The sequence below is a fragment of the Phyllobates terribilis genome, unplaced genomic scaffold (genome assembly GCF_046119375.1).
Source record: "Phyllobates terribilis strain yellow unplaced genomic scaffold, ASM4611937v1 Scaffold_60__1_contigs__length_8166268, whole genome shotgun sequence".
Classification (NCBI taxonomy): domain Eukaryota; kingdom Metazoa; phylum Chordata; class Amphibia; order Anura; family Dendrobatidae; genus Phyllobates; species Phyllobates terribilis.
In genome coordinates, this window is record NW_027362820.1 from 6,243,211 (window position 1) to 6,269,200 (window position 25,990).

Sequence of the window (25,990 nt, forward strand, 5' to 3'; positions counted from 1 at the left end):
TTGTCTGTGTCACAGAAGAGCCGATCTCACAACTTTCCAGCCTTTACTTCGCTTTTCTAATTTTCCTCCTACTGAAGTCCTAGATCCCTCTTTCATTGCTCCCATGAAGTATGATGCCAATAAAAGTGCCCCCAAACACAGTATGATACCCCCATGGTGCATTCCTCCACATTATCCTCTACATGAACAGTATAATGACCTTATTGTACCCCACTTCAACTCCCAAGGCAAAGTATGGTGACCCTAATACAGTATGATTCCCCCAACTGTGACTCCCACACAGCCCCCCATACAGTATAATGGGCCTACATACAGTATAATGGCCCACACTAGCCCTCCAAACAGTATAATGGCCCCACACAGCCCTCCAAACAGTATGATGGACCCCACACAAACCTTCACACCGTATAATTGCTTTCATACAGTATAACGGCCCCCCACATAGCCCTCAAAATATCATAATGGCCCCACATAGACTTCCATATAGTATAATATGCCACCCATAATCCTCCATATAGTATAATGCACCCTCCAAAATCCTCCATATAGTATAATGCACCCCCCACAATCCTCCATATAGTATAATGAACTTCCCATGGTCCTCGATAGAATATAATGCACTCCCCATAGTCCTCCATACAGTATATTTCACACCCCAAAGGGTAAAATGCAGCCCCCATATAGTATAATGCACCACACAGTCCTGCAGTATTATGGGCACCACGTACTCACTGATTTTAAAATACCGTATGTTTTAAATAAGACGACCCGAGTATAAGCCGAGGCCCCTAATTTTACCACAAAAAAACTGGGAAAACGTATTGAGTTGAGTATAAGCCTAGGGTAGGAAATGCAGCAGCTACTGGAAAATTTCACCATCCTGGTATGTATGGCACCCCTCATCCCCCAGTCCTGGTACATATGGCACCCCTCATCCCCCAATCCTGGTATGCATGGCCCCCTCATCCCCCAATCCTGGTATGTATGGCCTCCTCATCCACAAATCTTGGTATCTGTGGCCTCCTCATCCCCCAATCTTGGTATGTGTGGCCTCCTCATCCCCCAATCCTGGTATGTATGGCCTCCTCATCCCCCAATCCTGGTATGTGTGGCCTCCTCATCCCCCAATCCTGGTATGTGTGGCCTTCTCATTCCCCAATCCCCTGGTATGTGTGGCCCCCTCATCCCCCCAATCCTGGTATGTATGGCCTCCTCATCCACCAATCTTGGTATCTGTGGCCTCCTCATCCCCCAATCTTGGTATGTGTGGCCTCCTCATCCCCCAATCCTGGTATGTGGGGCCTCCTCACCCCCCCAATCCTGGTATGTGTGGCCCCATCACTGCACACTGTCTGTCATCACTGTATTCCTGTGACAGCCAGCCTGTTGCTAATGTTCATAGCAGACCGTGATTTCTGCTATATATAGCAATGCTGTATATAGCACAAGCAATCAGATGATTGCAGGTTCAAGCCCCCTAAAGAGACGAACAAATACAGTGAAAAGTAAGAAAAAAAATGAAAAAAGTATAAAAGTTCAAATCATCCCAGTTTTCCCCCCATTAAAAATTAAGAAATATAAAACATTTAAAAAATACACATATTTGGTATCGCTGCGTTTGTAAAAGTCAGATCCATCAAAATATAAAATAAATTAATCCATTTAGTAAACGGCGTAACTAGAAAATTACATAAAATGCCAGAATTACAGATTTTCAGTCGTTGCAACAAGAAAAAAATATAAAATAACAGACAATCAAAACATTGTATATACCCCAAAATGATATCAATATAACCATCACTTTGTGGTGCAAAAAACTAGCCCTCACGCAGCCCCATTCCCGAAAAATGAAAACGCCGCGGCTTTCGGATCTCGGAAAGTGGCGACACAAGCAAATTATTTTTATTAATTTTTTTTACAAATTTCAGAATTTTTTTTTCATCACTTAAATATAAATCCTATAAATCGTCACTTAAGTAGAACAGATGAAGCTTTACTACCTCCTGCTCCAGCTCCAGCACTTCACCGCTGCCGCTGATCTTTAGTCACTGGCTTCAAGGGTGACATCATGACTGCAGCTCTGCAGCCAATCACTTGGCTCAGTGGCCCACGCTGACAGAGCTTCTAAGCTCAGTGATTGGCTGCAGCAATGATGTATGCTGAAGTTGAGCCATCACCCCTGCAGCCAGTCACAATAGAGCACAGGAAGCGCTGATGATCCAGAGCTGGAGCAGCAGGAGAAAGTAAAGCTCTGTGTGTTTTCTCTACCACTGGGAACCTCCTATATATTACATAAAAACATTCCTGAAAACCCCTTTAATCTGACTTTATAGAAAAAGTCTATATCCGGCTACTGTCCTCCCCTCATGAATCACAAAATATGCCAAGTGTGAACAACTCCTGTCCCCAAATGAGGACTTGCAGGCGATCAGTTGATAGTCGGGGGTCTGGCAGTGAACCCCCTCAGCAATCAGCTGTGTTTTGCTGGACGTAGTGGCCTCTCCAGGACACATGTGGTATTACATGGTGCTCTTTCAGAATAATATGTAATATGTAATACATGATATCTTGAAGTCTTCCAGAAGAAGATATTGGCAGACAGGTAATGACTTATTACCTACCAGCCATTGTCTCCTTTATCACTCGCTAGTTCTTATACACATTTGGATGATTTCACATCTTCATTGGAAGCCGTATTAGGGACCTCCATCGCAGATTTTATCATACAGGACGAGTTCTCAGCCATCAGCTATTTGGCCATTGTTCACATGACGTAAGCCTATGTTATATACAGCGATATGCAGCAGGATACACGAGATCCAGGGAAATATCCAATCGCCAGAAATGGGGTCAGGAATGGTATGTGTGGCCTTCTCATCCCCCCAATCCTGGTATGTGTGGCCCCCTCATCCCCCAATCCTGGTATGCATGGCCCCCTCATCCCCCAATCCTGGTATGTATGGCCTCCTCACCCCCCAATCCTGGTATGTGTGGCCCCATCACTGCACACACAAAAAATAAACACTTATACTCGCCTTCCTTCCTCACCTCTGCTCCAGAGCTGCTGTGTTCTGTCTGCCAGCAGCTCATGTTGGTATCTGAGCAGCGCGCGCTCTCAGTTGTCGAGGTGAGCTGCTGCTGCTGCCGGCATATTCACTTCTCTCCACACCGGGACTATGAGCGTTGACAAGCGTGAATATGCATTCTCTTTAGTAGCGGGCACTGTAAGCAGGAGCCACGGCTCAGCGCTCCTCCGTGCCCGCTACTAAAGAGAATGAATATTCCCTCTTCTCCACGCCCATGGAAGTGGAGAAGAGGGAATATTCATGTCCCTTTAGCAGCGGGCACACGTGGTAGCTACAGCAGCCGCTACTGGGTGTACCCGCTCCTCCGCCGCCGCAGCCTGCCACCCCCCCCCCCAATACTCACCTATCCTCCTCGCTCCCCCGAGGCTCACGGGCCCCATAGCAGTGGTGTGGCCTGCCACCATTGGCGGTACGTCACTGATTATGGCTTACAGCCAATGAAATCACAAAAGTCATTATCTCAGTAAATTAGAATACTTTATAACATCAGCCTGAAAAATGTTTTTAAAATCCGAAATGTTGGCCTACTGAAATGTATGTTTAGTAAATGCACTCAATACTTGGTCAGGGCTCCTTTTGCATCAATTACTGCATCAATGCGGCGTGGCATGGAGGCGATCAGCCTGTGGCACTGCTGAGGTGTTATGGAAGCCCAGGTGGCTTTGATAGCAGCCTTCAGCTCGTCTGCTTTGTTGGGTTTGGTGTCTCTTATCTTCCTCTTGACAATACCCCATAGATTCTCTATAATAGATTCTCTATGGGGTTAAGGTCATTTGAGTTTGCTGACCAATTAAGCACAGTGATACTGTTGTGTGTAAACCAGGTATTGGTACTTTTGGCAGTGTGGACAGGTGCCAAGTCCTGCTGGAGAATGAAATTTCCATCTCCAAAAAGCTTCTCGGCAGAGGGAAGCATGAAGTGCTGTAAAATTTCCTGGTAGACGGCTGCGCTGACTTAGGTGTTGATAAAACACAGTGGACCTCCACCAGCAGATGACATGGCTCTCCAAGCCATCACTAATTGTGGAAACTTCACACTAGACCTCCAGCAGCTTGGATTGTGGCCTCTCCACTCTTCCTCCAGACTCTGGGACCTTGATTTCCAAAGGAAAATTGGAACTCTGGGACCTTGTGGATGGTGTCAATGACTGCCTTCTTGGCATTTGTCAAGTCAGCAGTCTTCCCCATGATTGTGGAGCCTACTGAAACAGACTATGTGACATTTTTAAACACTTAGGAAGCCGTTGCAGGTGTTTTTTGTTCATTATTCTAATTTACTGAGATAATAACTTTAGTGTTTTCATTGGCTGTAAGCCATAATCCTCTACATTAACAGAAATAAACACTAGAAATAGATCACTCTGTCTGTAATGACTCTATATAATATATGAGTTTCACTTTTTGTATTGAAGAACTGAAATAAATTAACTTTTTGATGATATTGTAATTTAGTGAGATGCACCTGCATATGATGACTGTTGCCCCCAGTGGAATATATGCGGTGTCTATTTTGGGATATTTTAGTATACTCATGATGATACTATAGACAGCCATTATACCTGGAATGGCCCCTTCCTTGCGTGCCTTGCTTTTTTTCGCTTACATGTCTAACAATCACATATGTGTTGTGTCCCTTCCCCCATCATCCTATTCTTCTATTGCTGAATAAATATGATAGATTTTATACTCCCTGGACTCCTTTGATGGTCTTTTACCCTGCGGGGTTTTCTTTCATATATGGACTCACTGTGTGGTGGTGATGGTAGAGGACATTGTGTAGCAGGATCATTTTGGCCTTGTATAGTAGTAATTTTGGGAATATTGGTCTTTGTATAGTGTATTTTAGATTAGTAACAGTGGTATACTGTAATTATATATGTATAAATCCTCTTTTAAGTGGCAGGGAGGTTATATGGGGAAACATGTACTTTGGGGCTGGGGTCCCTGATCTCTTAGGACCCCAGCAACGCTCCTGCACTCGGGAAAAGCAGGGTCTGGAGACCACTTTAATATGATCATTTTACGGATATGACGCCAAAGAAACTAATGAAGTGCTTTGCAAAGTGCCATAATTTTCACAATTCTGAAAATAAATTGTAAGTTTAGTTCCACTATAAGTGATGTTAATTCTGTTATGAGAGCTAACCTTCCGAGACAATTTATCACTGCGGTGTGTGAATTGTCACATTAAGCTTTGCTACATCTATACATAGTGAAGTTCAGGATCAAAATGCTGCAGGTCCCATCTCTGCTACAGAACGATCCCATGGAAATAAAGCTGATCATTTTATCAGATGGGATCATTAGAACTTACCTGGTTGGATCCTTTGTTTCTGGTGGTTTCTTTCCCAGGTCGTCATTAAGGCCCTTTACAATAAGCTCCAAAAACTCATCGGACTTTCTGAATCTTTCAAGCGTTTTCTCCATCACAGAAAGGACAGAAAGGAGGCGCTTATCCTGGCAGAGGAGAATCACAGATATATTGTTCTACATCTTCAGATGTTTGGATTTATCTACAGACTAATGATTAATCTCGCATGAAGAATGATAATATTATAACAGATCACAATTTTGGGGTAAAATTATTCAATTTTAAAAAAATATATATATATAGCAATTACATTATTCTGAAAAGAGCAATTTTTTGTTTTTTTCCTCCCTTTTTCCCAAAAAATATAACTTTGTTTTTTCATTAACAGACGGAGGGCTTGTGTTTTGTGGGACTAGTTGTTCTTTGGAATGAGAACATTCAATTTAGCACATAAAGTATTGAAAAATGGGGGAAAAAATCAAAGTAAGGTTATTATTTTTGTTTTCGTTACAGCATTGACCCGACGTGTAATAGATTTATATGTAATGAAAGATTGTACTTATGTCAATGCAGCAGAAACAAATATTGTTTTACGCTTTTTCTTTTTTATAGTTGGCCAGAAAACCGCAGAACCTTAAGCAGAAAATGACATGAATGAGAACATCTGCCCGGCTTGTACCGGATCCGGGGGTGTTACGTACAAGGCGAAGCTCCCAGAATAAGGATTTGCTTCATTTTGGTGCAGAGTTTCTAGTAGTTTCTGGTTACTACTGTTACAGGCAGATGCCGTCTGCATAATACAGCCAGCACCGCCTCAACCCCTCCATGCATGTGGACCCCGGCACAAACACTCAGGTCCATCCTTTTATGCTAAGACATTAATAATTCTACAATTATCACACACAACTTATATACAGAAACCCCCCAACCGTCCCCGATCCAATGGGACTGTCCGGCTGTCGCTGGAGGTCGGGACCATGTCCTGACGAGCTGTGTTCTGTCAGGACAGTCTGTGTAGTACAAGAATGTCTCATGCCGAGCTGCTGTGATCGCTCCTGGAGAGGGGCAGCATCCGCTCCGCACACCTCGAACACACACGGCTCCGCTCCGTACGCCTCGTACACGCGCGGCACCGCTCCGTACACCTCGTACACACGCGGCTCCGCTCCGTACACCTCGTACACGCGCGGCTCCGCTCCGTACACCTCGCACACGCGCGGCTCCGCTCCGTACACCTCGCACACGCACGGCTCCGCTCCGCACACCTCGCACACACACGGCTCCGCTCCGCACACCTCGTACACGCCCGGCTCCGCTCCATACACCTCGTACACACGCAGCTCCGCTCCGCACGCCTCGTACACTCCCGGCTCCGCTCCGCAGGCCTCGTACACGCCCGGCTCCGCTTCGTACACCTCGTACACACACGGCTCCGCTCCGTACGCCGCGTACACGCCCGGCTCCGCTCCGTACACCTCATACACGCGCTGCTCCGCACGCCTCGTACACGCCCGGCTCCGCTCCGCACACCTCGTACACGCGCTGCTCCGCTCCGCACGCCTCGTACACACCAGGCTCCGCACGCCTCGTACACACGCGGCTCCGCTCCGCACGCCTCGTACACACGCGGCTCCGCTCCGCACGCCTCGTACACGCGGCTCCGCTCCGTACGCCTCGCACACGCGCGGCTCCGCTCCGTACGCCTCGTACACGCGCGGCTCCGCTCCGTACGCCTCGTACACGCGCGGCTCCGCTCCGTACGCCTCGTACACGCGCGGCTCCGCTCCGTACGCCTCGTACACGCGCTGCTCCGCTCCGTACGCCTCGTACACCCGCGGCTCCGCTCCGTACGCCTCGTACACCCGCGGCTCCGCTCCGTACGCCTCGTACACCCGCGGCTCCGCTCCGTACACCTCGTACACACGCGGCTCCGCTCCGTACACCTCGTGCACACGCGGCTCCGCTCCGTACACCTCGTACACACGCGGCTCCGCTCCGTACACCTCGTGCACACGCGGCTCCGCTCCGTACACCTCGTACACACGCGGCTCTGCTCCGTACACCTCGTACACACACGGCTCTGCTCCGTACACCTCGTACACACACGGCTCCGCTCCGTACGCCTCGTACACACACGGCTCCGCTCCGTACGCCTCGTACACACACGGCTCCGCTCCGTACGCCTCGTACACACGTCTCCGCTCCGCACGCCTCGTACACACGCGGCTCTGCTCCGCACACCTCGTACACACGCGGCTCTGCTCCGTACACCTCGTACACACGCGGCTCTGCTCCGTACGCCTCGTACACACGCGGCTCTGCTCCGTACACCTCGTACACACACGGCTCCGCTCCGTACACCTCGTACACACGTCTCCGCTCCGCACGCCTCGTACACACGCGGCTCTGCTCCGTACGCCTCGTACACACGCGGCTCTGCTCCGTACGCCTCGTACACACGCGGCTCTGCTCCGTACGCCTCGTACACACGCGGCTCTGCTCCGTACGCCTCGTACACACGCGGCTCTGCTCCGTACGCCTCGTACACACGCGGCTCTGCTCCGTACGCCTCGTACACACGCGGCTCTGCTCCGTACGCCTCGTACACACGCGGCTCCGCTCCGTACGCCTCGTACACACGCGGCTCCGCTCCGTACGCCTCGTACACACGCGGCTCTGCTCCGTACGCCTCGTACACACGCGGCTCCGCTCCGTACGCCTCGTACACACGCGGCTCCGCTCCGTACGCCTCGTACACACGCGGCTCTGCTCCGTACGCCTCGTACACACGCGGCTCTGCTCCGTACACCTCGTACACACGCGGCTCCGCTCCGTACACCTCGTACACACGCGGCTCTGCTCCGTACGCCTCGTACACACGCGGCTCTGCTCCGTACACCTCGTACACACACGGCTCTGCTCCGTACACACGCGGCTCTGCTCCGTACACCTCGTACACACACGGCTCTGCTCCGTACACACACGGCTCTGCTCCGTACACCTCGTACACACGCGGCTCTGCTCCGTACACCTCGTACACACACGGCTCTGCTCCGTACACACACGGCTCTGCTCCGTACACCTCGTACACACGCGGCTCTGCTCCGTACGCCTCGTACACGCGCGGCTCTGCTCCGTACACCTCGTACACGCGCGGCTCTGCTCCGTACACCTCGTACACGCGCGGCTCTGCTCCGTACACCTCGTACACACACGGCTCCGCTCCGTACACCTCGTACACACGCGGCTCTGCTCCGTACACCTCGTACACACACGGCTCTGCTCCGTACACACACGGCTCCGCTCCGTACACCTCGTACACACGCGGCTCTGCTCCGTACACCTCGTACACACACGGCTCTGCTCCGTACACACACGGCTCTGCTCCGTACACCTCGTACACACGCGGCTCTGCTCCGTACACCTCGTACACGCGCGGCTCTGCTCCGTACGCCTCGTACACACGCGGCTCTGCTCCGTACACCTCGTACACACACGGCTCCGCTCCGTACGCCTCGTACACACGCGGCTCTGCTCCGTACACCTCGTACACACACGGCTCTGCTCCGTACACCTCGTACACACGCGGCTCTGCTCCGTACACCTCGTACACACGCGGCTCTGCTCCGTTCACCTCGTACACACACGGCTCTGCTCCGTTCACCTCGTACACACGCGGCTCTGCTCCGTACACCTCGTACACACACGGCTCTGCTACATCCACACTGTAAACCCCTCCTGACCCCACACATAAACTTCAGCTCATCCAGCACCATGACAACCAGCACAGCAGAGTCCTGCATCCACTGAGGCCCCTGATCATGTGACCCCTGACTCCTCCCCTCCTGTGACCTCATCACAGCTCCTGTGCGCACAGAGCAGCCATATATGTGGTGGCGGCTCTGCAGGTGGAGGTATGTGGAGACCCCATTACTGGGCGCAGGGGGCATTAACCCCTTCAGCACGGAGACTCTTTTGGGGTCTCTGTGTGGTGTGAACACTTGCACAGGTGTAGCTAGGTGTTCAGCTCCGGGGGGCGCAGTATCTGAGTGGTCCCTTACTGGTAACCCATGATCATACTATGCTGGTGCAGCCTATTACTGGAGATGACTGCGCTGTAACTGAAAGAAAAATCTCCACAAAGTCCCACACTATTCCCGCCATACAGTGACATCTAGTGGTAGATACCGGTCCTGCAGGACTTATAGACTATACAGCACAGTTACAGATAATCACAGCTGATGTTCTTTCTGATGGACTCGTTCACTTTTCCATCTTTCTCAGAAAGACATTGTGACTTCTCCAGCCAGGACTCGTCTGCGGAGATTACAGCACAGACACATCTGACTCCTCACCACCGTCCCCATCTATTCCCAACCTGAACAATCTCCGCATCCTACTCGCCTCTCCCCCGCTCCCCTGCAGGGCATCGTCGTCTTCTGAAGACTGTAGCTGACTTCAGTGTCCAAGCAACGGGGGTGAACGACATCACTGCGATGCGCCCAGTCACATGCACGCCACCGTCACTGCTGGCCCTTGATTGGCCGGCAGCGTGTATTGTGGCACATGGACCCGGCAAGTTTGTGCTCTGTAATACCCTCCGGTGTCATTTTATTGAAGACACTGTGTCTGTGAATTCGCACACTCAATATCTTCAATAAAGCGGCGCCGTAATGCGGCATGCACATGCGCTGACTCTGGAAACAAATAGTGCAGGCTTCGGACAGAAGGACACAATCACCATTATATATATGTTACCAGTCTTGTATACACATGTATACAGCCGTTTCCTTTATTCATATGCACACACCAGTGCTACAAGCGTTTCTCACTAAATTAGAATATCATCAAAAAGTTAGTTTATTTCAGTTCTTCAATACAAAAAGTGAAACTCCTATATTATATAGAGTCATTACACACAGAGTGATCTATTATATAGAGTCATTACACGCAGAGGGATCTATTATATAGAGTCATTACACACAGAGGATCTATTATATAGAGTCATTACACACAGAGGGGTCTATTATATAGAGTCATTACACACAGAGGGGTCTATTATATAGAGTCATTACACACAGAGGGATCTATTATATAGAGTCATTACACGCAGAGGGATCTATTATATAGAGTCATTACATACAGAGTGATCTATTATATAGAGTCATTACACACAGAGGGATCTATTATATAGAGTCATTACACACAGAGGGGTCTATTATATAGAGTCATTACACACAGAGGGGTCTATTATATAGAGTCATTACACACAGAGGGATCTATTATATAGAGTCATTACACACAGAGTGATCTATTATATAGAGTCATTACACACAGAGGGATCTATTATATAGAGTCATTACACACAGAGGGATCTATTATATAGAGTCATTACACACAGAGCGATCTATTATATAGAGTCATTACACACAGAGGGATCTATTATATAGAGTCATTACACACAGAGGGATCTATTATATAGAGTCATTACACACAGAGTGATCTATTATATAGAGTCATTACACACAGCGATCTATTATATAGAGTCATTACACACAGAGGGATCTATTATATAGAGTGATTACACACAGAGGGATCTATTATATAGAATCATTACACACAGGGATCTATTATATAGAGTGATTACACACAGAGGGATCTATTATATAGAGTCTTTACACACAGGGATCTATTATATAGAGTAATTAACACAGAGGGATCTATTATATAGAGTCATTACACACAGAGGGATCTATTATATAGAGTCATTACACACAGAGGGATCTATTATATAGAGTCATTACACACAGAGTGATCTATTATATAGAGTCATTACACACAGAGGGATCTATTATATAGAGTCATTACACAATGAGGGATCTATTATATAGAGTCATTACACACAGAGGGATCTATTATATAAAGTCATTACACACAGGGATCTATTATATAGAGTCATTACACACAGAGGGATCTATTATATAGAGTCATTACACACAGGCATCTATTATATAGAGTCATTACACACAGGGATCTATTATAGAGCCTCATTACACACAGAGGGATCTATTATATAGAGTCATTACACACAGAGGGATTTATTATATAGAGTTATTACACACAGAGTGATCTATTATATAGAGTCATTACACACAGAGGGATCTATTATATAGATTCATTACACACAGAGAGATCTATTATATAGAGTCATTACACACCGAGGGGTCTATTATATAGAGTCATTACACACAGAGGGATCTATTATATAGAGTCATTACACACAGAGGGATCTATTATATAGAGGCATTCCAGACAGAGAGATCTATTATATAGAGTCATTACACACAGAGGGATATATTATATAGAGTCATTACACACAGAGGGATCTATTATATAGAGTCATTACACACAGAGGGATCTATTATATAGAGTCATTACACACAGAGCGATCTATTATATAGAGTCATTACACACAGAGGGATCTATTATATAGAGTCATTACACACAGGGATCTATTATAGAACCTCATTACACACAGAGGGATCTATTATATAAAGTCATTACACACAGGGATCTATTATATAGAGTCATTACACACAGAGGGATCTATTATATAGAGTCATTACACACAGGGATCTATTATAGAACCTCATTACACACAGAGGGATCTATTATATAGAGTCTTTACACACAGGGATCTATTATATAGAGTAATTAACACAGAGGGATCTATTATATAGAGTCATTACACACAGAGGGATATATTATATAGAGTCATTACACACAGAGGGATCTATTATATAGAGTAATTAACAGAGGGATCTATTATATAGAGTCATTACACACAGGGATCTATTATATAGAGTCATTACACACAGAGGGATCTATTATATAGAGTCATTACACACAGAGGGATCTATTATATAGAGTCATTACACACAGAGGGACTTATTATATAGAGTCATTACAGACAGAGAGATCTATTATACACTGTCTATTTGCATGGTAAATTACATAGCCAAACTAAATTGGGAGGCACTAATTTACTGCATATATATTTCCAAGTGACTTTATATTTGCATAATTTCTTAAAGGGGTCTAGTGATAAAATGTCTTTATTGTAAATTTTTATTTCCATCCACCAAAGAACTGGCTACAAACTCCCAATTTACTTTGGCTATGTAATTTACCATGCAAATAGACAGCGTGTCTGAAACTGTTAACACATCAGGATGACAATCTGAGTGTCAGATATTAAAAGTAAAACACCCCTGTAGTTTGTGTGCGAAATAGCCATAGTAATAATAATAAAAAAAAAATCTTATTCCTATCAGGATTTGAAATCTAACACTGCAGCTTTAGAGACTGGTGCCTTACTATTGCGCTATCCAGTCAAGTGATACTAACTGATACCTTTTCTTGTCTTATGAGATCAACCATGAAAATACTCAGGATGACTAAAAGTCATTATGATTCTGAAGTTTGAAGTAAGTCACACATCAGACTCACACATCAAAATTAAATATCATTTGAATTTGGCTTGCTTTCAGTCTGTGCATAAGTCCCAATGAGTTTTAGACAAGTGTGCACTGAAAATAATGTAACCAAATAGAACTCCTATATTTTTACAGCTGAGTTTATAGTTCAGTGGTTAGTGCACTGGCTTTGGGACACAGAATTTTGGGGTCAAGTCCCAACAGCGAACAGTTAATTTTTTTTTATTATTATTATTACAGTTGTCAAAGTCACTTGTGAGAATCACTCGTCAAAATCACTTGTCAGAATCACTCGTCAAAATCACTTGTCAGAATCACTCGTCAAAATCACTTGTCAGAATCACTCATCAAAATCACTTGTCAGAATCACTCGTCAAAATCACTTGTCAGAATCACTCATCAAAATCACTTGTCAGAATCACTCGTCAAAATCACTTGTCAGAATCATTTGTCAAAATCACTTGTCAGAATCACTCGTCAAAATCACTTGTCAGAATCACTCATCAAAATCACTTGTCAGAATCACTCATCAAAATCACTTGTCAGAATCACTCGTCAAAATCACTTGTCAGAATCATTTGTCAAAATCACTTGTCAGAATCACTCGTCAAAATCACTTGTCAGAATCACTCGTCAAAATCACTTGTCAGAATCACTCATCAAAATCACTTGTTAGAATCACTCGTCAAAATCACTTGTCAGAATCATTTGTCAAAATCACTTGTCAGAATCACTCGTCAAAATCACTTGTCAGAATCACTCGTCAAAATCACTTGTCAGAATCACTCGTTAAAATCACTTGTCAGAATCACTCATCAAAATCACTTGTCAGAATCACTCATCAAAATCACTTGTCATGTTGGAACGTTCAAGTACGTCCCATGCGCAGCTTCCGGGCTGATGAGTGCAAATTTGCCTCCAGTATTTGCTGATAACGTGCTGCATTCATCTTTCCTTCAACTTTTACCAAGTTTCCTGTGCCTTTGTAGCTCGCACAATCCCAAAACATAAGCGATCCACCTCCGTGCTTTACAGTAGGAATGGTGTTCCTTTCATCATAGGCCTTGTTGACCTCTATCTAAATGTAATGTTTATGGTTGTGGCCAAAAAGTTCAATTTTGGTCTCATCACTCCAAATTACCTTGTTTCAGAAGTTTTGAGGCTTGTCTCTGTGCTGTTTGGCGTATTGTAGGCGAGATGCTTTGTGGCATTTGCGCAGTAATGGCTTTCTTCTGGCGACCATGCACCCATTTTTCTTTAATTGCCTCCTTATTGTGCATCTTGAAACAGCCACCCCGCTAGTTTTCATAGAGTCATGAATTACAGCTGATGTTATTTGTGGGTTTTTCTTTGAATCCCAAACAATTTTCCTGGCAGTTGTGGCTGAAATATTTGTTGGTCTACCCGACCATGGTTTGGTTTTTACAGAGCCCCTTATTTTCCATTTGTTATTCATAGTTTGAATGCTGCTGACTGGCATTATCAATTCCTTGGCTATTTTTTTTTGTATCCCTTTCTTGTGTTATATAGTTCAACTACCTTTTCTCGTAGATCCGTTGACAATTCTTTTCACTCACAATCCAGAAACGTCAGTGGCTGGATGAAAGATGCAAGAGTCTGTCTGGATCCCAGAAACTCACTCAGCTTTTATGCACACACACTGATTACAAGCACACAGGTTACAGGTGGGGATGTTACCTTTAGTTGCCATTCAAACCCATTTGTGTCAAATTCTGTGCATGTTATCAGGCCAAAATCACCAGGGTATGTGAACTTTTGATCAGGGTTATTTGGATGTTTTGGGTTGTCATAAAGATTTAAATGAGACGCGAATTAGCGTTATGGAAGATGAGTCTATGAGAAACATATTCAGCTACAGACTCCAAGGAAGAAACTGCTTGTTGTCTGTGGTCTAAAATATATAGGTTTTATTACTAGATGTAAAGAAGAAAACTAGATACTGTAAAATAATATATCTCCTCATATGTTTCCCTTATTATCTCCAGTAATTGTATTATCACACAGGATTTTTATAATGTTACATCGTCTCATCTTCTTCTCATTCAGGTCTCTACAATATCGGACCCTCTCAGTGAATATCTTCTATATAAGAGAATTTTCCTGATTTACCCATCAAGGATGGATATGGACAGAGACAAGATGGTGGAGAGGATATTCCACCTCACCCTAGAGATCCTCTTCCGGCTTACTGGAGAGGTGAGAGATTCTGATGACGTCACATTACATCATTCTTATCTATGGGAATAACAGATGGACAGAACTGGAGAGGTGAGGACTCTGGAAATGTCTGGAGTGAGATTTATTAATGTGTCTCTCCATTACCAGGATTATACAGTAGTGAAGAAGACCCCTAGTGAGCGCTGTCAGGCACCTGTGTCTGAGGGATGGGGAAGACCCCTGAGCCCAATCACGGGGCCTCCACCTCACCCCCTGATACATGATGACATCAATGACCAGAAGATCCTAGAACTCACCTACAAGATGATTGAGCTGCTGACTGGAGAGGTGACACTGCTGGGAATGCTGGGACATTATACAGTAGTGCTATGGAGGGATCGGGGGGATGACGGTATCATTATATGTGTCAGGTTCCTATAAGGTGTCAGGATGTCGCCGTCTATTTCTCCATGGAGGAGTGGGAGTATTTAGAAGGACACAAAGATCTGTACAAGGACGTCATGATGGAGGTTCCCCAGCCCCTCACATCACCAGGTAATAGACAGGACTAAATACACACGGCCTATAATTATCTGTATGTAAAGAATGAATTCAGTCCCTGTATGTGTTTCCTCCAGATCGATCCAGTAAGAGGACAACACCAGAGAGATGTCCCCGTCCTTTTCTTCCACATGACTGTAAACAAGAAGATCCCAATGTTCCTCAGGATCATCAGGTAGATGGAGAGAAGGTGTCATGAGATCTCCCCTATGATGTGTAGACGGCTGTGAAGGTCTTGTGCTCAGTCTTGTTTTATCCACCAGTATTATATGTTTTATACTTGTGTAATGAGGACGGTGGAGATGGCAGGATTAGAGCTGATCATAGATGTGACTTCTTATCTGTTTGTGACTTTTACAATATTTGTTTCAGGGTGAAGATCTGACCCATATTAATACTACAGAGACATATGTAAGGGGTGATGAGCGGTGTAAAGAGGGGATTCCTACATATGACCACCCAGGTGAGTAGTAACCACTAAATGTAGAAAAGTCACAGATTCTTCTCAGTCACCGGCTGTGGCTGCTTTATAGGTCGTGTGATCACCATTTTTCCATTAAAGTACAACATTCTCTTCCACCGAAAACTGTTCAAATGACTTTGTGAATTATGAAAGCCCTTTTCTATAGAACTTACAACCTGGAGGATCCACCTCCCCCCTGGGATTAGGAGATGCTGACCTTTAACTGCCCAGATCTGTAAATCCATTCACTGCTCTGACAAATTATTATATATCTCCAAAACTTATATTTCCAAATTTCACAGACTAATCCAATTGGAGTAAATGGTAAAAATTAACTTTTATTTTTTCACGATTAAAACTAGAAATATAGTAGCAAAATGTAAAAATTATTGACTCAATGGTCCCAGAACTGAAAGTCAGCTAGGATATTAGTAGTAAAGAGTTTGTCACTCAAGATTATTGCAATATATATCAATTATGTTTGTTTAATCAGGATAATAGATCTTCCTACCGTTTCTATCTAACAGAACAATTTATTCAGGAGAACTGTGAATAAATTCACTGTGGTAAGCTTTAAAATTCATGAAGCCGACACATTGGCAGTTTCTCTTATCTTGTGCTTATAGCAGCAGTTATAGGATATTGAGAGATTCTCTTGCTTTATCCCTAATCTTTTCAGCAATCATATAGTACAATACACTGTCTCCTAGATAATGCCAATCATTAGAGCCTGTTAGCTGAACTTCTCATATTATAGCATTAGCGATGAGGATGAAGCTATCGTGATGGACGTCCATAGCTGCTGCTACTGTGGGGAAAATAAGTATTTGATACACTGCTGATTTTGCAAGTTTATCGTAGGTACACTTCACCTGTGAGAGACAGAATCTTAAAAAAAATCCAGAAAATCACATTGTATGATTTTTAAATAATTAAACTGTATTTTATTGCATTAAATAAGTATTTGATCACCTACTAACCAGCAAGAATTCTGTTCTCTCACAGACCTGTTAGTTTTTCTTTAAGAAGCCCTCCTACTCTGCACTCATTACCTGTATTAATTGCACCTGTTTGAACTCGTTACCTGTATAAAAGACACCTGTCCACACACTCAATCAATCAATCACACTCCAATCTCTCCCCCATGGCCAAGACCAAAGAGATGTCTAAGGACACCTGTAGACCTGCACAAGGCTGGGATTGGCTACAGGACAATAGGCAAGCAGCTTGGTGAGTAGTGATGAGCGAATTTATTCGAAATCCAATCTTACAACCTAAGGTTATGTGCCCTCAATGCAGAAACGAAGCGGAAAATTTCCGCTTCATTTCTGCATCTCCTTGCCAGAAAAAACGCGTGCGGAATCTAACACTTGTTTTTGGCGCGTTTTTGACATGCGGAATTGCCATGCGTTTTTCTAATGCATTGAGTAGGCAATTCCGCATGCATAAACGCAAAAATAATGGAGATGCTGTGGATTTTCCCGCACATAAAATCCCCTGCGGAAAATTAAGCAGCATAGGCACAGAACATGCGGATTGTCATTGGGGACCATGGGGCACGTATTACCAAGCGTTTTTCAAGCGTTTCCACAGCAAAAACGCTTGAAAAACGCATTGTGGGCACGCAGCCTCAATTTGATACGAATATGGCACATTCGGATTCATGATCGGAAATGCAAGCAAAATTTCTTAAAATTGGAAAAAATCGGCAAAGTTCGGGGAATAAATGCGGGAACGTGATTGCGGGGCAACTACAGCGTTTTGAACAGTTTGGCTAGCATAGTGCTTGTTTATGATGAGCGGGGGGATGTGGCAGATGAGTGGGGTGATAGATCAGTGGTGCGCTTGTAATTTTTTTATTTATTTATTTTGTCCTGTAGCCGGTAACTTTAAGTCAGGAATGCGTGGCTAGCCAGTCAGAGCGCAGGAAGCATCCACAGTGTCCAGATACAAGGGCTTCTGCAATTCGCTGCTGAAATCACATTTCCTCTCGATATAAAAACCGGCCATGTTCCCTCAGCGCCATTTTATCCATGTTACTGAAGGACACAGACGCTGCTGAGTGTGCGCCCTTGTACTGAAAGATATTAGCTAGATACATGGGTTCTTGTTTGGAAGTCAGATAGTGTAACATAGTAACGTAGATTGGATAAAGACCTAGGTCCATCAAGTTCAACCTTTCTCCCCCAATTGTACTCCCCATACCAACACTACACTAACTTACTGGAACTAGGCCTCACAAATGGATTACCATTTTTATTATTACTGCACTATTACAATTACAAATAACCATAAATAATTTTTAATTAGTTTTATTTTTTGTATTACTGTTATTGTATTACTAAAATCCCTGTACCTAAATCTTTTGATCCAGAAGAAGGCAAAAAACCAAGGATACATTCAGCCAATTTGCATCATGGGGAAAAATTCCTTCTTGACCCCGAGAAAGGCGATCAGTACAGGAACCCTGGATCAAATGTACTACTATAGGTGTAACATTTTGTCTAATTTAACTCTAGGACACCATATTACCTGTAGCGAGGAAATCATCCAGCCCTTTTTTGAAAGCTGTTATAGTGTCGGCCATTACTACCTCCTGTAGTAGGGCATTCCACAGTCCGACTGCTCTGACTGTAAAGAACCCTTTACTGTTTAGGTGCCGGAATCGCCTTTCTTCCACCAGTAATGATTGCCCCCTGGTCCTTAGTCTTTGGAAGGAATAAGTCATGTGCTAGACCTTTGTACTGACCACACATATATTTATACATGTCAGTGAGATCCGTCGTTTTTCTAAGCTAAACAAGCTCAACTTTTCCAACCTCTCATCGTATGAGAAGCCTACATCCCTTGTAATAATCTAGTTGCCACCTTTGAACTGACTCTAACTTCTGAATATCCATTTTGAAATGTGAAGCCCAAAACTGGATTCCATATTCCAGATGTGGCCTCACCAGTGATTTATAAAGGGGTAACACGTTGGGATCGCAGGATTTTATTTCTCTTTTTATACACCCTAAAATGTTGTTTGCTTTTGTGGCAGCTGCTTGACATTGAGTACTTGTAACCAGAATACCCAAATCCTTCTCCTGTTCTGTAGTCCTGAGTATACTCCCATTTAATGTATATGTAGCCATAGGATTACTCCATCCTGTGTGCATTACACTACATTTATCTACATTAAACCTCATCTGCCAAGTGTTTGACCATTCAGTCATCTTATCCAGATCGTTCTGCAATATCGTAATGTCAAGATCAGATTTCAATATCCTACATAGTTTGATATCGTCAGCAAAAACTGACGTTTTACTCACAATCCCATCCCCCAGGTCATTAATAGAGGTTAAAGAGAATTGGTCCTAGCACAGATCCCTGCGGCACCCCACTGCTGACTATGTCCCATTTAGAGAATGTGCCATTTATGACAACCCTTTGTTTCCTATCATTTAGCCAATTCCTTACCCATCTAAGTCCTTTCTTCTGTAGCTTCAGTATAAGGCTGTTATGTGATACAGTATCGAATGCCTTTGCAAAGTCCAAAGTATTTCCTTAAACATGCCCCATTTACGTTTGGTATCTATCCCCAGTTACCATGACATGGTCCCAGTCTACACAGTTAAGCTCTTCCCTTAATTTGTTGAAATCAGCTTTCCTAAAGTTTCAGGTTTTTGCATTTCCTTTTTGAAATGTTTTATTGAATATTACATTGAAACTTATCATATTATGGTCGCTGTTTCCCAAATGCTCCCGGACCTCTAGATCTGAAATTGTATCTGGTCTATATGACAGCACCAGATCCAGCAGATTACCTCCCCTGGTTGGTTCATCTACCAGCTGAGAGAGGTCATTGTCCTGAACTGTGGATAAGAATTTGTAGCTTTTAGCACAACTGGAAGATTCTGTGTCCCATTGAAAATCTGGATAGTTAAAATCCCCCATAATAAGGACCCTATTATTATTTGCTGCATTTTTAATTTGTTCCATCATTTTGTCCTCTACCAGTTCAGCTATATTAGGAGGCTTGTAACAAACTCCTCTTAGCAGCTTTCCATTATGACCATCCCCATGTATATTTACCCAAACTGACTCTACATTGTCGCAGCTTCTCCCAATGTTATCATTGAACACGTTTTAAGTTGGATCTTACGAAAATACACATCCCTCCACCTTTTTTGTCTTTCCTATCCTTTCTAAATGTAATCCCTCCATGTTTGTCACCCAGTCATGGCTTCAGTCATGGCTTTTTCCAGCCAGGTTTCCGTAATACCTACCACATCATATTTCATGACCGACATAAGAGTCTCCAGTTCAGCCATTTTGTTTGCAAGACTTCTTGCATTTGCCAGCAGACATTTAATACAATTAGCACATTTACTACTCCTACTCAGCTCCCTACATTCCTTGCATATCCTAGCCCCACCCTAGATGCTCTATTGCCCCTGCTGTCCCACTCTCTCTGTCTAGTCCAGGGGTCTCAAACACTGTTGCCCCTCCGGCTGCTTCTTGCGGCCCGCAGGCACATAGACCCCGTAACGATCATGGCTCTCTCCAGCAGCCGCCGACATCAGCGCAGTAGTGCAGTGTATTGCCGCGCAGAGACCGGCCCTCTGCACAGCAATACCAGTATCAGCCGCCGGCCTATCAGAGGCCAGCAGCTGACATCTGCGCATGGCAGTGACGTCATACGCTACTGCGCTGGGACGCAGATGTCAGCTGCTGGCGTCTGATAGGCCGGCGGCTGATACTGGTATTGCTGTGCAGAGAGCCGGTCTCTGCGCGGCAATACACTGCATTACAGCGCTGATGTCGGCGGCTGCTGGAGAGAGCCGCGATCATTACGGGGTCTGTGCCTGCGGGCCACAGGTGCAGAAAGGACGCCGAGGGAACGGAGGACAGGTGAGAATCTTTTTTTTTTTTTCTCTGTCATGTGAAATACAGCACAGGGGACCTGTGCTCAGTATGGGGGGGGCACTGTGCGCAGTATGGGGGGACAGGGTCCCTGTGCGCAGTATGGGGGACAGAGACCCTGTGCGCAGTATGGGGGGACGGGGACCCTGAGCGCAGTATGGGGGGACGGGGACCCTGAGCGCAGTATGGGGGGACGGGGACCCTTAGTGCAGTATGGGGGGATGGGGACCCTTAGCGCAGTATGGGGGGATGGGGACCCTTAGCGCAGTATGGGGGACGGACGGACCCTGTGCGCAGTATGGGGGACGGACGGACCCTGTGCGCAGTATGGGGGACGGACGGACCCTGTGTGCAGTATGGGGGGGACCTGGATGGGGGACATGTCTGCAAGATAAGGACCAGGATGGGGGACCATGTCTGCAATATGGGGGACCATGTCTGCAATATGGGGGACCTGGATGGGAGGACCATGTCTGCAATATGGGGGACCATGTCTGCAATATGGGGGACCTGGATGGGAGGACCATGTCTGCAATATGGGGGACCATGTCTGCAATATGGGGGACCATGTCTGCAATATGGGGGACCTGGATGGGGGACCATGTCTGCAATATAGGGGATCTGGATGGGAGACCATGTCTGCAAGGGGACCTGGATGGGAGACCATGCCTGCTATATTGGGACCACCTCTGCAATATGGGGGACCTGGATGGGAGACCACGTCTGCAATATGGGGGACCTGGATGGGAGACCACGTCTGCAATATGGGGGACCTGGATGGGAGATCACGTCTGCAATATGGGGGACCTGGATGAGAGACCATGTCTGCAATATGGGGGACCTGGATGGGAGACCATGTCTGCAATATGGGGAACCTGGATGGGAGACCATGTCTGCAATATGGGGAACCTGGATGGGAGACCATGTCTGCAAGATGAGGACCAATTCAAAAGGTGTATAAAAAATAAAATGGTATCACTAAAAATGTCACTTTGTCATGCAAATAATGCGGACCCCCCAAATTAAATGTTTTTCCGTGTGCGGCCCATATGCCCAGCTGAGTTTGAGATCCCTGGTCTAGTCTATCTATCCCCTTATAAGCACGCATACCCTCCCTCCCCCCAGATCCTAGTTTAAAAGCTCCTCCATCCGTCTGACCATTTTCCCCCCAGCATAGCTGCTCCCTCCCCATTGAGATGCGGCCCTTCCCTACAGTAGAATAAATCCTACAAAACAGAAGGAGTTTCTCAGAGTTACCAAGAAAATAAATTCACAATATCTAAACACAAGATCAATAGACCAACAAAACAATATTCACTGGACAAAAAAGTCATATAAAAATATTTTTTATTTTATAGCAATTAATGTAATAAAAATTCAAAAGGGCACAGACATAGACAAAAAACATACAACAATACAAATAAGATAAAAATGAAGCTCAAATGAGGGAATCAGGGGGTAACGCATACAGAGGAGTATGTATGATGTATTACTTATTAGCCATAATGGGATATAGTAAAGGGAATATGTATATAATTATATAAATATAAAGTACAAGTGCTATATATCTATCAGAATTAACATATACAGGATGTGCAGATATGTCACTAAAATATTTAGTAACTAATGAATGGTTAGTCTGATGATTACATATAGTTCATAGTCCCTTTAAGTATCCCCTTTTGAACATGATTATTTCATATGATTATATATAATTCATAGTCATTTTTAATCAAAACATCACCTCTTTTTGAAAATAACATGATTCCATTACATCCAGGAGTCAATTACATTAAATTTAATTCATTCAAAAAGGTCCTTTGTACAGGAATAAATATTGAGTAAAAACTAGGGCAAAAATCTAATTGTAAAAGAGATTATTACTGAAGTCAACCAGCATCCACCTGCTCCCTGTCACCGGACTGGTGAGAAGGTCGGCCTTGGTCTCCATGAACCCAAACCCTTCTTTCCTGCACCAATGTCTAAGCTACTTGTTTATCTCCCTAAGCTCCCGCTGTCTATCTAGTGACGCTCGTGACACCGACAGTATTTCTTGGAGGTCCTGGCCTTCAGCTTCTCTCCTAGTTCCCCGTAATCATTTTTAAGGACCTTCCACCTCCCTCTAACTTTGTCATTAGTACCAATGTGTACCATGACTGCTGAGTTTTGCCCAAACCCACCCAGCAATCTGTGTATCCGATCCGCTATATGTTGAACCCGAGCAACCAGCAGACAACACACTGTTCGGCATTCACGGTCTCGGCGGCAGATGACTCAGTCTGTCCGCCTATTTATAGAGTCTCCTACCACCATCTGTCTGGTCTTTGCTGCACTCCTATTACCCTCCTTCCTACAACAGTCATCTTCCTGGTTGCTAGGAGCGTCCTGCTTTAGTGATCCCAGTCCTGGGATAGCAATCCTAATATCAGCCAAACAGGCATATTTACTAGGTTGTGCCAGATCAGGACTGGGCTCCCTGGCACTTTTCCCCCTACCCCTTCTTGTAACATTTACCCAGCTACATACTTCTCTATTCTGGTCTTCCCCACCTCCACCCGCCTCCATATCACTGGCCCTAACCAGCACAATCTCAGTGAGCTCTAAACTCCTGTCCAGGTTTCCAATGCTCCTGAGTGTCTCTAGCTGCACGTTTAGATCCGGTATCTGGGCTTCCAAATATGTAACTCGTTGACATCGAGCGCAGACTTTTTCACCCTCAAACGGCTGTTCAAAGCATGCATACATCTCACAAGACACACACCTGGTAGCATTGCCCATGGAGCACATACTATATGGTGATAAACAATACAAGTAAAAGCAGAAAAACAAATAGAAGGTTAGTAAGGAAAACACCAAACTATGCTCTGGTGTTAAACTATGTACTTTACTGCCGCCTTTGTACTTAGCTGCAGCCTCTGGGACGCTCAATCCAGCCTCTTCACGCTCGGCAGCCTCTCTTTTTGTTTTTTGACTTGTAGTGCTTGCAATCAGCCCAGCACAGGATATGGATAATTTAAGTAGAAATGTTCAAAAATATAAAATTTAACCCTTTTTTATTCAAAAATAATAATTGGTTTTATTCTTGGCAGATGACTGTACCAGGAGATCAGAGGGACAGCTGACATCTTCAATTTTCAAATCGGATGATCTTGAGATCCCACAGGATACAATTGAAGTGAATGCCATTACTCCAGATTTACCATCATCCCTTCACAGCAAAGATCTGTCATCTGATCTTTTGAAACAGGTCCTGTCTTCTGATTCATTACCGACTACTAAGGAAAATCAAAGTCACAAAATAAGCATTAAAAAACGAACTGCTCCTAAAACAAAGAAGCCATTTTCACGTTCAAAATATGGAAATAGTTTTCCCCTCCAAAAGTCTTTTCTAAAACATCAACAATTTCACACAGCGGAGAATATATTTTCTTGTTCCAAGTGTGAGAAATGTTTTAAAGAGAAATCAGACCTTGTTAGTCACCAGAGAACTCACAAAGGGGAAAAGCCATTTTCATGTTCAGAATGTGGTAAATGTTTTGTTTGGAATTCATATCTTGTTACTCACCAGAGAACTCACACAGGGGAGAAGCCGTTTTCATGTTCCGAATGTGGGAAATATTTTAACCAGAAAGCGCATCTTCTTGGCCATCAGAAAATTCACACAGGGGAGAAGAGTTTTTCATGTTCAGAATGTGGGAAATGCTTTGTAGATAAATCAAGTCTGATCAAACATCAGAGAATTCACACAGGGGAGAAGCCTTTTTCATGTTCAGAATGTGGGAAATGTTTTACAGAGAAACCAAGTCTTACCAGACATCAGAGAACTCACACAGGGGAGAAGCGTTTTTCATGTTCAGAATGTGGGAAATGTTTTACAGAGAAATTATGTCTTATTCAACATCAGAGAACTCACACTGGTGAGAAGCCTTTTTCATGCTCAGAATGTGGGAAATCTTTTACACAGAAATCAAGTTTTGTTAGGCACCAGAGAACTCACACAGGGTAAAAGTCTTTCTCCAGTTCAGAATGTGGAAAATGTTTTGTGAATAAATCTCTTCTTAGTCACCAGAGACGTCACACAGGGTAAAAACCATTTTTATTTTCTTAATTTGAGAAATTTTTTACTTGGGGAAACAATTCTTAATAAACTTCAGAGAAGTCACACAGGGGAGAATATTTTTTAATGTTCAGAATGTTGGAATGTTTTAACTGAAAATTGTATCTTCTTAAAGGGGTTGTCCACTACTACCACAACCCCTTGTCATTCCTCATGTTTGCCTTGATTAAATAAAAGCACTAATACTCAGATCCCGTGGCCTATAAGATACATTTTTAGCAAGAAACAAATCTTGCTAATAAGTGATTGGGTGTTATAGACTGGAGGCAGCTTCCTGTGACAGAGGAGAACGCTGAGACACTGCCCTTTCTGATCACTGAGAGAACTGCTCTCTCTCCTCTAGCCCCACACTTATGTAACTGATTGGTGCAGTGCAGGAAAGGAAGGAACCGGGACCATCAGAGGTTGCCTGTCCTGAGTGAGCAGCTGAAGGACCTTCCACCCGACTAGCTCAAGGATCTTTCAGATCATGTAACATTGTTTTACATATTTTCAAAAGTTGTCAGGTTTAGTTATGAAATGAGCCATTTCTTAATGATTTTGACTTTCTGAATTAAAATTTGACAGTGAGGGGGGCATGACTTGGAAGCTGAAGAAGATTGCCCCTTGACTGCAGTGCACTGGCAGCCCGTGCCCTTATTTAGCACTGTCCCATTACCCAGGTATGATAACCAGACTGCTCCAGCCATGATATGATTATTGACAAAGCCTTAGGGTCCCGTGCCCTAAACACCTTCCAGAGACTGCTCCACGGGATGTCCTAACCAGAATCCACTTCTTTCATGTTAAAGAGTACCTGCTCTTCTGCTCAAGAAGGAAAGGGTAACTCCCCAAAACCTTCAACCAAGTGAAGATTTTCTCTGATGTGTCCTCT

At 44.5% G+C, this 25,990-nt stretch overlaps 2 protein-coding genes across 2 annotated transcripts in view; both read left to right on the plus strand.

Annotated features, from left to right (window-relative positions):
* Positions 1 to 25,990, plus strand: part of LOC141192334 (uncharacterized) — a 732,001-nt gene that overhangs the window by 484,943 nt on the left and 221,068 nt on the right. The window lies entirely within an intron of this gene.
* On the plus strand, positions 15,197 to 25,237 carry LOC141192392 (uncharacterized). Its single transcript, XM_073661911.1, has 5 exons — positions 15,197 to 15,418; positions 15,502 to 15,625; positions 15,709 to 15,806; positions 16,004 to 16,094; positions 24,089 to 25,237. The coding sequence occupies exons 1-5, from the start codon at positions 15,197 to 15,199 to the stop codon at positions 25,003 to 25,005; spliced, it is 1,452 nt and encodes a 483-aa protein (XP_073518012.1). The 3' UTR covers positions 25,006 to 25,237.

Bases quoted from the DNA above. Each gene is read 5' to 3' on its own strand.
- LOC141192392 (XM_073661911.1), top strand. From the start codon at position 15,197: ATGTCTGGAGTGAGATTTATTAATGTGTCTCTCCATTACCAGGATTAT. The intron at 15,419-15,501 runs GTGACACTGCTG...TATATGTGTCAG, and splicing joins TTGAGCTGCTGACTGGAGAG to GTTCCTATAAGGTGTCAGGA. The intron at 15,626-15,708 runs GTAATAGACAGG...TGTTTCCTCCAG, and splicing joins CCAGCCCCTCACATCACCAG to ATCGATCCAGTAAGAGGACA.